The sequence below is a fragment of the Pyrus communis genome, chromosome 5 (genome assembly GCF_041283825.1).
Source record: "Pyrus communis isolate YQ-2024b chromosome 5, ASM4128382v1, whole genome shotgun sequence".
Lineage (NCBI taxonomy): Eukaryota > Viridiplantae > Streptophyta > Magnoliopsida > Rosales > Rosaceae > Pyrus > Pyrus communis.
In genome coordinates this window covers 22415649-22427398 of record NC_142569.1, presented here as the reverse complement: position 1 = coordinate 22427398, position 11750 = coordinate 22415649, and the positions used below count along the sequence as shown (strand labels likewise).

Sequence of the window (11750 nt, the reverse complement as noted above, 5' to 3'; positions counted from 1 at the left end):
ATCTAATGCATTATTTGGGTTGCCTCCATGATAATTGGGAGGAACATGGTAAGCAGATTAAGGCCTTGATAGAGTGTATTAACAAATTGAAAGAAAGAGAAAAGAAGTTTTAACTAGGTCTCGAATCAATGGCCTAGTTCAGGATTTCTCGAGTGGGGGAACAAGCCCCAAGCACCTTAATAGGTTCTACAAACATTAGAATTGGCCTTGTTTAGAAGGACACCCCTCTAAATATTCCCCATTGCAGGAACAAGGCAAACCACATAAGAGCACATGACAAATGTTGAAAAATATATAAGTTTAATGATCATGCATATCGTAAACATTTTAGGGTTTAAACATTTAGAACTTAAACAAAGAAAATGAAATATGCATAACTTAAACATGAAATATCCGAAATCAAACATTCGTCCTGACTTAAAAAACAAATAATGTCTTGCTAAAGTAATAATGAAAACACTTAGAAGTTGATAAAGTTCCCCATACTAAAACCACAAATACTAAAACCTCAAAGGCTCTCCATAAACACTTTAATGAAATCTGGCTTCTGTGAGTCATCCAAGGTGCTCCAAATACCCATCAGATCGGTATCTTTCACTAACTTCATTGAAATTCTTAACACCTGATCGTATGGGAGACCCATGGCCTGAAGCTCAGAAGGTAGTCTAGCTTTTGCTTCTCTAAAAGTAAAACTTTCACCTAATTTCTTCATTTCAGTAACAGCTTTATTCCAACCTTCACTGATAACAGATACAATATTTGCATCACCATCATTCCTGCTCCTCTTCCTTTTCCTAACAGGTTGAGAAGCACTAGATGTAGCAACAGAAGGAGATGGGGTAGGTGAAAGCGAAGGTATCTCAGAAGTCTCACAATCCTCACTTTCCAAACCCATATTTTCAATTGCATCTGCCGCTGATTCAGCAATGCTACCCGTGGCTCGGTCTCTCCCAAACACCGTACATAGCCGTGGATACAACGGGAATGGCTTATTTGGTTTGCAAGATGCATTGGGATGTTTCTACAATAAGAACCCAAAGAAATCAAGGTTAAGACTTTCAAAACAATTAATTGATAAAGAATAAGAAAAAAAAAATTTACCTTCACCCACTCCTGTAGTATTTCGTCACTATCCACAACAACACATTTTTTCTCATCATCCCAACCAAATCCAGATGTATTCATCATGTCATATGCAGACGAATACTTTTCTTTCAGACGCTTCAATTTGTTTTGTATATGCTTCGGCTCTATATTAATGCCAGGAATCTGTTCCCTCATCTTGGAGGCAACCGTTACAAAAGTACCAGCCTTAAAATTGCCGGTCTCACACCTAACACCATCAGCAACCATCTCCTCGAGGATGGTAAGTAGTACATCCTCCTCATGATCAATCCAATTACGTGAGGTGGCCATATAATCTATCAAATAAGCCATATATTACACAAGTAACACAAATAAATTTATATTAGTTGTACTAATCAATTACCAAATCAAATAAGCCAAATCAAATGACAATGACTAAATTTATATTAGTTGTACTAATCAATTACCAAATCAAATAAGCCAAATCAAATGACAATGACTAAATTTATATTAGTTTAGTTCTCTAAGTATTTTATGTTCTAAGAGTAATTTTGGTTAGTTTGTTGACAATACAGAGGACAGCTGCAGACCAGATATTGAGGGACTTGCAAAACAATCCTGATATGTGGCTCCAAGTTGTGCACATTTTACAGAGCGCAAAGAACCTAAACACCAAGTTCTTTGCCCTGCAGGTCAGTTGTGTTGCATAACAATCTATGACCAGTGCATTTACATTTTGTCTAACAAGGCCACTGTCAGATGCCCAGATGGTCCTTGCAGTTGGGCAGCAAGGCTGAAGCAAGCCAAAAATAGAATGCCTTTATGTGGGTACAACAACAACAATAATAATCAAGTTGACTGCTTAGGTGTAGATTTTGTTCTTTGTTAAACAAGGCATCAGATAAAGTCTACAGAATGCTTATACCATCTAATCTTGTTGCATATTCATTGGCCTTCTCATGGTTTGGTGCTTTGGAAAAAATTCTATGTAGCTTTTCATTACAACCTGTATAAATCTTTCTATTTGTAATTTAAGGTGCTGATATTATGAGGGTTTTCTTTGCATCCACATTCAGGTCCTAGAAGGGGTTATCAAGTATAGGTGGAATGCATTGCCTGTTGAACAGAGAGACGAAATGAAAAATTATATCTCTGATGTCATTGTACAGGTATGAATCATGCAGTAAATATATGAGGATTGCAAGTTTTGCTCGTTTAGATAGTCATGTAGTAAATTTCCTTTCTTACCTTTGGTTCCTTTTTTGTGAAGCTATCAAGTAATGAGGCCTCTTTTCGAATGGAAAGACTTTATGTCAGCAAACTCAATATTAAACTGGTTCAGGTATTTCCTTGTTTCTCTCCCATTAGGATTATTGCATTTGTCGCTTTTTTTGGTTAGTTTGTTGTATCAAGCACTTTGTTTTCTTTTCTGTTAGTCTGTTACTTGTTGGATAGTTGTTGGATAGTTGTACTAATCAATTACCAAATCAATTACCAAATCAAATAAGCCAAATCAAATGACAATGACTAAATTTATATTAGTTGTACTAATCAATTACCAAATCAAATAAAACGCTACTTCCTAATGCACTTGAAACAATAGACAACCTAATTTTAAAATAAGCCAAATCAATAGTTTAATTACCAAATCAAATAAGCCAAATCAAATGACAATGACTACACCCTAATTTTAAAATTTATTAAAATTTAGTAACACAAATAAACATATCAAATAAGCCATAACATCTAGATAACTCCCAATTACCATATTACAATAACAAACATCTCAATAGTCTTGATGTTACGAATTTTCAAGCCAATTACAACAACTAAATTGAGTCCCCATCTAAAAGACAATTACAACAACTACCATGTTAACCAATTTTCAAGCCCTTCTTCCTCTCCACTCATCATATATTTCTCTTGCAAGATCATCCCTCCATTGAGTCCATATTTGGCTTGACTCAACGGTTTCAATGTAGGCTAATACTTCTGGTAAATCTTCCCCTATAGGTAATTCATCAAATGCAAGCCTTGCATTTTCTTCAGGATCAACTGCCATATACATTCTGATAAAATTATGAAGTAAACTACATGCGGTGATCATTCGCCCCTGAATCTTGATTGGATAGTGGGAAGGACTTCGTAAGATAGCCCAACGTCGTTTGAGGAGGCCAAAACATCTCTCAATGACATTCCTAGCACGTGAGTGTTTCATATTAAAATATTCTTCATGATTCGTAGGTGCCCGTGAATTGTTTTCCCACTCTTGCAAATGGTATCTAGTGCCTCTATACGGTGCCAGAAAACCCTCACCATTCGTATATCCGGAATCAACCAAATAATATGTACCTATATTAGTTGATAATAAATTTTAGTTGTTGGCCAACAAAGGTAAGGAAAAATACTAGGTGCTTGTTTATATTACCAGTTGGGACCTTGAGGCCATTAGCTCTAGTAACAGCGTCACCAAGAACTCTCGAATCAGTAGCTGATCCCTCCCAACCGGATAACACATATACGAATTTGAGGTCGTGTGTGCATACGCCTAACACATTAGTTGCTATATGACCCTTCCTTGTTCTATATCTTGGTCTATCGGCATCAGGCACAGTGACCCCTATGTAAGTTCCATCTAGCGCTCCTAAGCAACCCTAGACAAAAGAAAAACTTATATTAATTAGCAATTACAAATAATTATGTTATTAATGATTTTACTATGATTATTACCTTAAAGCATTTCCATCTTGATTCCGTGCAATCCTCTGGGATAGGGGTTGGTTTTGCAAACAACACATCTTGCAAACTGAGTAATGCACGCAATACTCTACGGACATATCGACTAATAGTTTCACCAGACCTAAAAAATCTAACTTGCATTGACCTATTTTTATTGTGGTGGGCTAATATGTTAACAAAAGTAGCTACTTGCTCCTCTATTGTAACATGACCATCATCTACCAATCCACCACGAGTTTGTAGTAAATCACATAAAACTGCAAATGCATTCCTATCCATTCGTAGCTCCCACAAACAGTTAGTATCACTCAATCGCGTGATACGATTTATTTCCTCTCTCCTAACATGAAGTCTAACAAATGTCCTCTGCTCTAAACTAGCTATTTCCCGTTGTCTCCTTTGTTGTTGTCTATACCTCAACAATTGTGCATTCATAGTAAAGACTTGTGCCATTATAATCCAAACGTTCAAAAGAACAAAGAATTGAGTCTCATATTCATCCATACCTTCACATGCAAAAAAACAACACATGAATGAGTGGAGTATCAACATACGCTAAATTCATTTTAGATACTTGGACTTGGTAATAATGATAATATAATGTATAATATTCGTTCGATGGTAGTGACGAATTGTACAAGAGCCTATCTCAGTAGCCGAATGCAAAAAAAGGTGCCACCTTTTTTCATTGTTGCATTTCTATATTGTCTGTCACATAACAACTTTGTATATCCAAGTTAACAATAAGAGGATGTCGAATTCATAAAATAGACTGCAAATTACTTTGCTTATAATAATACTTTGGTTTAGTACACTATATATGTATATATGGGAGAAATTGCTTAGAAGGTAACCAATCTATCATATTATTGCCTAGAATAAGGATACTTAGCTGTTCTAATTTTATCACAACTACCTCAAATCTTATGAATCAAGCATAACCATCACAGCAAGTCAAATGAAAAAAAGCAGCTGTGGATTTAAATAAAATTGCTAGCACAAAAATCAGCAAGAAAACATGCATTACCAATTAACAACCCAAACATGCACAAAAAAGGTCCCAAATCACCAAAACAAAACCAAAAAAAAAGTAAAATTTAGCTGCAAAGAAAACAAATAATACATTTATATACCTTTAGCACAGAGAGTTCCAAGAATCAGAATCGAAAATCCAAAAATCTGAAAGGGACAGTTTCCCGAATCTGGAAAACAAAATGCATCAGACACGCACAATAACGATCCAACAAAAAAAAAAGATCCAAACCATATAAGCTGATAAACATGCAAAACTCACAGATAAATAACGATCTTGGGCTGATTTAGAATCACGATTCGTAATATTAGTCTTCAGACCTGTAAGCGACCAACAATCTGTCAGAGCAATACCATTTTGTTTTTCCAATAATCCACATGAGATCAAACCCAAACATGTCAAAAAAATTTGTGCCTTTCAACACAGTCAACACATGGATTAGTCCATTGACATTTAGAATGAACCATTGTTCTTTACCACATGGCTGCAATTTTTATATACAAACATTAGTCTTCTAACACAAATTTTCAAAATCTATACTTTTGGTCATGTTACAGGTACTGTACAAGCACAAGATTATTGTTTTTGGAGGCTTTTATGACACGCTTAGAGAAGTGAGGTTGTTAATGGATTTTTATAATATTTTGAAGTTTCATAGTTATTTAGCTCAAGATTTTGTGTTGATTTTCTATGTCGAGGTAAGATGCAAACCACTACATTTTTAGTTGCGAAGTTGGTTTTATTGTAACTCTGTTCTTTCATAAGTTTTATTGACATATTAACTGCCCCAAGCCGTAATGTATTGTTGCATGATAATCGGAGTTGGGGTGCTAATGTGGAGTTGACATAACTTTGTTGTGCAGGTATCACAATGATCTCTTTGTATTTGACCTGGATCAGTTCAAGGTAGAGATCTTGGCTCTGTCATGTTAATCTACTATTATTAATTCATGTTCGTTACTGTACATATATGTTTAACTAATGCTTCTGCAATGTTGCATTTCAGTGGCAAGAAATAACTCCTAGTCCTGGTTCCTTGTGGCCAAGTGCCCGAAGTGGTTTTCAGTTTTTTGTGTACCAAGATGAAGTGAGTGATTCAGAACAATTTCATTATATGCATATCATGTCTTGACTTCCTCAAAGATTTGACCTTGTGGTCTCTTTTTGACATGGCAGATTTTCTTATATGGTGGCTATTCCAAAGAAGTTTCATCTAATAAAACTGGCTCCGAGAAGGGAATTGTTCATTCAGACTTGTGGTCCCTTGATCCTAGGACTTGGGAATGGAACAAGGTTCTTACTTCGCCACAGTTTTCTTTTATTACTGTGAATGGAACATGACATGATTGTCTGACACTTACCCTCCCATACTCGGATGTTGAATATTCTGCTGTGTAAAAGTACCTGTTATACTACTTTTGGGTAGAAGAACATGTATGCAGGTTTTACATTGTGGAAGCTATGCTGTGGTTTTGTGTTGATCACTCTGAAGCTTTTGTACAATGATTACTCTATTTCTAGTTTCCTTGCATGCATATTTAATGATGAATGGCAACTTACATTTGGCAGCTTGTAAGTTTGAGATTTTTTTAATAACTGTAAACTCATATTATAGGTGAAGAAAAGTGGGATGCCTCCTGGACCTCGTGCTGGGTTCTCTATGTGTGTTCATAAGAAGCGAGCTTTGCTCTTCGGGGGTGTGGTGGACATGGAAGTTGGAGGTTAGTTTTTTCTTTCTACCTATCTTATTTCACTAGGCAATATAGTCCTGGCTTGAAGCTACGATTGGCTTCCAATTAGACAACCATCGGTGGTAAGCCCCACCTAAATATTTTTATGTTTTATACATTTTACAGTTTGAGATTATCGTACAATCAGCTGCAAGCTATTTTTTATTTTATTTTTTCGAAAGATCAGTTAGTATTTTGCTGCACTCTAGTTGATACAAAATATCAAACACAAACAGAGAACAAATAAAAAGAGAACAAATAAACAGAGAACAAATACATAAACAGAGAACAAATAAAAAACATTTGAACAATCGAAGAAAGAGAGACCGAGAGCTACACAAAAACAGATCGAACCTGGAACGGAGATGCAGAGCTGAAGATGCTACGGAAGAGGATGAGGAGGAAGGTTCGCAAAGCTGCTACACGGAAGATGCAGAGGTGAAGAGGCTACAGGGAAGAAGATGAGGAGGAAAGGGAAGATGCAGAGGGAGGACGGCTGAGAATAAGAGGGATTAGGGTTTGTTATATGATTTTTGATGTAAATTTTGAAAAAGACAAGGGGCATTTTTGTCTTAAAATTTTGGAAATTTCTGTCCCACAGACGTGGAACAACCCGTTCCAGGGTGGGGGTGTGGAACAGAAAATCATCCAAAATCTGTTCCATGGAACAGCCCGTTCCACTCATTTTAGGCGCACCAAACGCGGGACGGAACGCCTCGTCCCGTTCCGTCCCGTCCCGTCCCGCGTACCAAACGCGACCGTTGCCATGATACAAGCAATTAGTGGGACAAACCAAGTGTGGGCCCCTTTCATGCATTTTATTAAGAGAACTTTCATAAAAAGGGTTTGTGCTAAGTTTATTTTAATTAAAAATCATGCTATAATTTTATTTAATGAAAAAGAATGAAATTTTAATAAAAAGGTCAAAAAAAAAAACTTAATTTTAATGAAAATGACACAATTTAAAGAATAAAATAAAATAAAAAATAACCTAACGCTCGCCCAGGAACCTATACACTGTTTATGAAACTGCACTATTTATGAAACTGAACGGTACTATACTATTTATTGGGTCCTATTTCATAAATAGTGCCTAGTTTTTTTTCCACTTTCATAAATAGTGTCTAGTTCTTTGTCACGTTTCGTAAATAATGCTTAGTTATTGGGTCCAGTTTTATAAATAATGTATAATAATTGGTATAGTTTCATTAATAGTGTCTCTTTCTTAGTCTGGTTTCATAAATAGTGTCGATTATTGGTCCACTTTCATAAATAGTGCTTAGTTATTGGTCATGTTTCATAAATATTGTTTAGTTCTTACTCTAGTTTCATAAATAGTGTATAGTCCAGTTTCATAAATAGTTTTCACCTATTGGTTTAGTTTTGGAAATAATGCCTAATTCTTCTTTTCGTTTTATAAATAGTGTCTACTTATTTGTCCAGTTTCATGAATAATGTCTACTTATTGGTGAAGTTTTATAAAAAGTGTTTACTCTTGGTTCAGTTTCACAAGGTTTGAAACTTAGATCCTTTTTGGTCCTGTAAAAGCACCCATTGTGCCGAAAACGATGAACCCAGAAGTGACTCTTTAGATCAAAACCTTGAAAAGATTATGTTCTCAGTAATTATATTTAAAAAGTTGTTTTCAATTACCAAATTAAAATTTCCTCACTTTTTTCACATAGCTACAATAATAAATGTAGCTCTCCATCCAATTTCTTGAGCTTGGGTGTCAGATTGGAGAAATTTTTTCTTGTGCCCATAACACAAATGATATACCACGTGTTATTATATAAGTGGTGGAAAATTTTATTTTTTATCTTATTAATTTTTTGACACAAGAATCTCACAACTTGTAGAATGTACCATTCCGTGTTTTGGGCATATTGAAAAGTTCATCGTCATCATGACTACTATTGGAAAATAACCCCACAAAAATAAAATAATCACAATGATAAAAATTAGAAATAAAAAGCTATCAAATAAGCCTTATACATTCATATATTTACACCAGTAGCTAGCTAGCTATAGAGAGAGAGAGAGAGAGAGAGAGAGGGGCATGAGTTTTGCTAGCTAAATATGAAAATCTCACGAGAGGAAGGAAGAGGAAGGGAGAAATGTTTGGGTGGGTTGGGGGTGGGTGTGGGGGGTGAGGGTGAAAATAGAAAGAAATCAGTATGTTGCTTCACGCAAACAGCTAAATGTGGGTATTAAGCCTTTGTTAGGTTATTTTATTTTATTTTTTTGTCTTTATTATTAAATAAAGTTAGTGAGTGATTTTTTATTAAAATGTAAAGATTTAAAATCATTTTCATTAGTTTTTCTTTTCATTAATTGTTACGAGTATTTTTACTCACCGCTATAACTCTGATATATGGTCATCATATATCTAATCATCTGTTACTGTTATTTCATCCAACTCTAGTTAACTTTTACATTAACTATTACTTTTTCAATTTTGAAAATATTTAATCAAGGCTAAGTAAAATGACACGTGACGGATAATTAGGTGTATGATGAGCATACACCATAGTATATGGTGGTAAGCAAAAATGCTCCCTTAATTATTTCTCCAAACAAAAAAGAAATATTAATTATTTCTCCAACAATAAAAAAAATCTATTAATCTCCAAATTGTTTTTGTTTCAAAAATACTACTCTTGCCACCTATTTGTATCATCTCTCTAATAGGGACATGACCCACATGCGTTAGAGGGCTCTACCTCCATTAGAAAAATAGTACAAATAATGGTACAATTACATGGTAAGTGTAGCATTACACTTTTTATTTTGTTTAATAAAAAATGAGCATGTGGGGAACATTAGCGATGGATGTTGTCTGGTCTCAAAGCACTTTTGGCTTATTTGTCATTGTTTTGGAGTGTGCCATAAATTGAGTGAGTTCAAATAATGCTTTTAACATCTTTGCTTATATTGGTTTGATTAAGGACTGGTCTGGTATTGTTGTGCTTTGAAAAAAAAACTACTTCTGTTGTGGTATGAGAATAAGCTCATTTTTGCTGCTTCACATTTTCAGCTTTTTTTAACCCAAAACTGTAAAAATAAACTGTTTTTAAGTGTTTACCAAACATCTTTTTTAGCTCAACATTTTTTATACCCACTTTTTATAAAAGCACCTCAATACCAAACCAGTACTAAGTCGTCAATAAATGTTCATAAAGGACAGTTTGTCATTGGTTTTCAATCTAATAATATGTCTTCTCTCTTTTTTTTGTTTTTTTTTTTTTTTGGAAAATTGGAGAATATATTTTTTTCTATTTTTTTTTAGCAATGTGTTACTTTGGGCATGTCAAAATATTGACTCTAAAAATTACAAAGGCTACAGATCATCCTACATTGATTGCTGATGCAAGTGTTGAATTTTTTATTTTTTTATTTTTAAAGTGCAAAAAAAAAATAAGTGAATGAGCAAATCTAAACTCTGTTTGTCAACCAAAAACCAATAAAATTATAATTACACCCTTTTAAACCTAATTGAAAGAATGACAGACCTCGACCAAAGTCGCGATGTGTTGGCTGTCACGTGAGGGTGACGTAACCAAGTGCGCAACAGAAGTGATGATAGTAATAGGTAAATGCAAATAAATAAAAACCAACCTAAGCTAATTTATCTAGTGATAATAAGTAAGTGTGTGAAAGTGATCAAGTACCAAATACAAGTTTTCAGAGCATAGGCAATCCAATAGTTCAGTCAAACCAACTCAGTGCTAGTTATACAAAACAGGGAGAAAGATTCCTACACTTATTTAGTAGATCGTCAAAACCGTAGAGAAGTCCTCGTGAGCCACCAAGATGTACAACTACATAGGACTTGGAGGGGTGCAAAACAGAAGGGTGAGTGGGCAAAAACAAAATGTTTAAATTTTGTTTTTTTTTTTTCAATGCCTCACCTACATGTAATCTTAACATATCTCTAATAAAAAAAAATTAAAAGAAAAAAAACTTCCCACTCTCACATTCTCTATCACTCTCTTCATCTCTCCTTCTATTTCAAAAACAAAAATAAAAAAATTTCTCACACACTTTGTGTGTGCCCATATGCTAGTATTAATTAAGAAAAGTTAACACTGTTGAATTGGGAGTTAAGTTAAATGACATAATTAGAAGGAGACATGGCAGGAGGCACAAAGTTCAGAACAGCAGATCCCTGGCCACCATCTTCAAACTTGCTTTATTATCCTTATTTTTTTTTTTTAACGATTAATTTGTATTCCACCATATTTTAAGACCCCACCATATTGTATTAAACTTACGAACAAATGATATTATCTATCTTAAATGCAGGGAGGTGGGTTCAGCCTCATAATGGGTTAACAATAATATAGTTCAAATTCATCTTTGGCAAAAATCAAACCTAAAACTGCTTATTTACAAGTGACAAGAAATATCATTAGATCTTAGTACTAAATAGCATCATATTTTATTAAACATATTTCTTTGTTTTTATTTATTTATTTATTTATTATTTAAGACCAACCATATTTTGTATCACACCAACATAAATATTAACCGAAAACTGTTACATTATACATATACATTCTTCTTTTAAAAAATTACATATTATTCAGTGCTTATATACATACATACATACAAACATACATACATACATACATACATATATATAATTAAGTCTTCTCTAACAATGCGATCTTTGATGATGTGTGACTGCCCTTTCCAATAGGGGGTTTGAGCAAGGTGGGCATAAAAACCACCAAAACGCAAAGTCGCATCGAATCATATGAAAAAAAAAACCGAAAATAACCATGTTGACCTAAAAAGTCAACTTCGACTCAAAAACCAAACCGGACCGTTCAAGCCGGTTCTGGTTCTAGTTTCGAATGACCAAGAACCAGGCAGAACTGAACCAAACCGTTTTATTAATAATAAATAAATAAATTATATATATACACACACACACACACATGTGATGGTATAATAGGTTGAAAAATTGGTTTCACCAAATTGCAAAGTAGTGGATTCCATCCCAATTAGGGTTCACTCTCACTTACCTCACCCTCACCTCACTTACACACACGGCTTCACTCACACCCCATTCCTAATTCCCCCATTTCACACAGCCGACCAACGACCACCCACTCACGACCTCTCATCCAAAAAATAAGCGATTCAGCCCACAACCT

At 34.6% G+C, this 11750-nt stretch overlaps 3 protein-coding genes and 2 long non-coding RNA genes across 5 annotated transcripts; 2 read left to right on the top strand and 3 right to left on the bottom strand.

Moving 5' to 3' along the window:
• Positions 1 to 349: 349 nt before the first annotated feature.
• Positions 350 to 1417, bottom strand: LOC148696991 (uncharacterized). Its single transcript, XM_088694786.1, has 2 exons — positions 1102 to 1417; positions 350 to 1021 (listed from the first exon to the last, which is right to left on the bottom strand). The coding sequence occupies exons 1-2, from the start codon at positions 1414 to 1416 to the stop codon at positions 509 to 511; spliced, it is 828 nt and encodes a 275-aa protein (XP_088550912.1). The 5' UTR covers position 1417; the 3' UTR covers positions 350 to 508.
• A 242-nt stretch (positions 1418 to 1659) lies between these two features.
• LOC148696990 (uncharacterized) lies at positions 1660 to 2424 on the top strand. The gene is made up of 3 exons (XR_015962993.1): positions 1660 to 1778; positions 2163 to 2255; positions 2357 to 2424. It is a non-coding gene; the product is annotated as an uncharacterized LOC148696990 (long non-coding RNA).
• A 330-nt stretch (positions 2425 to 2754) lies between these two features.
• Positions 2755 to 4380, bottom strand: LOC137709503 (protein ANTAGONIST OF LIKE HETEROCHROMATIN PROTEIN 1). Its single transcript, XM_068448590.2, has 3 exons — positions 3817 to 4380; positions 3515 to 3740; positions 2755 to 3438 (listed from the first exon to the last, which is right to left on the bottom strand). The coding sequence occupies exons 1-3, from the start codon at positions 4375 to 4377 to the stop codon at positions 2972 to 2974; spliced, it is 1254 nt and encodes a 417-aa protein (XP_068304691.2). The 5' UTR covers positions 4378 to 4380; the 3' UTR covers positions 2755 to 2971.
• Positions 4381 to 5000: 620 nt separating this feature from the next.
• LOC148696989 (uncharacterized) lies at positions 5001 to 7083 on the bottom strand. The gene is made up of 3 exons (XR_015962992.1): positions 6943 to 7083; positions 5120 to 5178; positions 5001 to 5027 (listed from the first exon to the last, which is right to left on the bottom strand). It is a non-coding gene; the product is annotated as an uncharacterized LOC148696989 (long non-coding RNA).
• Positions 5392 to 6599, top strand: LOC137733555 (uncharacterized). The gene is made up of 5 exons (XM_088694787.1): positions 5392 to 5477; positions 5722 to 5764; positions 5865 to 5945; positions 6035 to 6151; positions 6474 to 6599. The coding sequence occupies exons 1-5, from the start codon at positions 5407 to 5409 to the stop codon at positions 6582 to 6584; spliced, it is 423 nt and encodes a 140-aa protein (XP_088550913.1). The 5' UTR covers positions 5392 to 5406; the 3' UTR covers positions 6585 to 6599.
• Positions 7084 to 11750: the final 4667 nt, after the last annotated feature.

Coding starts and splice junctions, on each gene's coding strand:
- LOC148696991 (XM_088694786.1), bottom strand. CDS start 1,416: ATGGCCACCTCACGTAATTGGATTGATCATGAGGAGGATGTACTACTT. Junction 1,022..1,101: donor TACTACAGGAGTGGGTGAAG/GTAAATTTTTTT, acceptor TTCTTATTGTAG/AAACATCCCAATGCATCTTG.
- LOC137709503 (XM_068448590.2), bottom strand. CDS start 4,377: ATGTTGATACTCCACTCATTCATGTGTTGTTTTTTTGCATGTGAAGGT. Junction 3,741..3,816: donor CAAGATGGAAATGCTTTAAG/GTAATAATCATA, acceptor TCTTTTGTCTAG/GGTTGCTTAGGAGCGCTAGA. Junction 3,439..3,514: donor TGGCCTCAAGGTCCCAACTG/GTAATATAAACA, acceptor CAACTAATATAG/GTACATATTATTTGGTTGAT.
- LOC137733555 (XM_088694787.1), top strand. CDS start 5,407: ATGTTACAGGTACTGTACAAGCACAAGATTATTGTTTTTGGAGGCTTT. Junction 5,765..5,864: donor TTGACCTGGATCAGTTCAAG/GTAGAGATCTTG, acceptor GTTGCATTTCAG/TGGCAAGAAATAACTCCTAG. Junction 5,946..6,034: donor TTTTTGTGTACCAAGATGAA/GTGAGTGATTCA, acceptor TTGACATGGCAG/ATTTTCTTATATGGTGGCTA.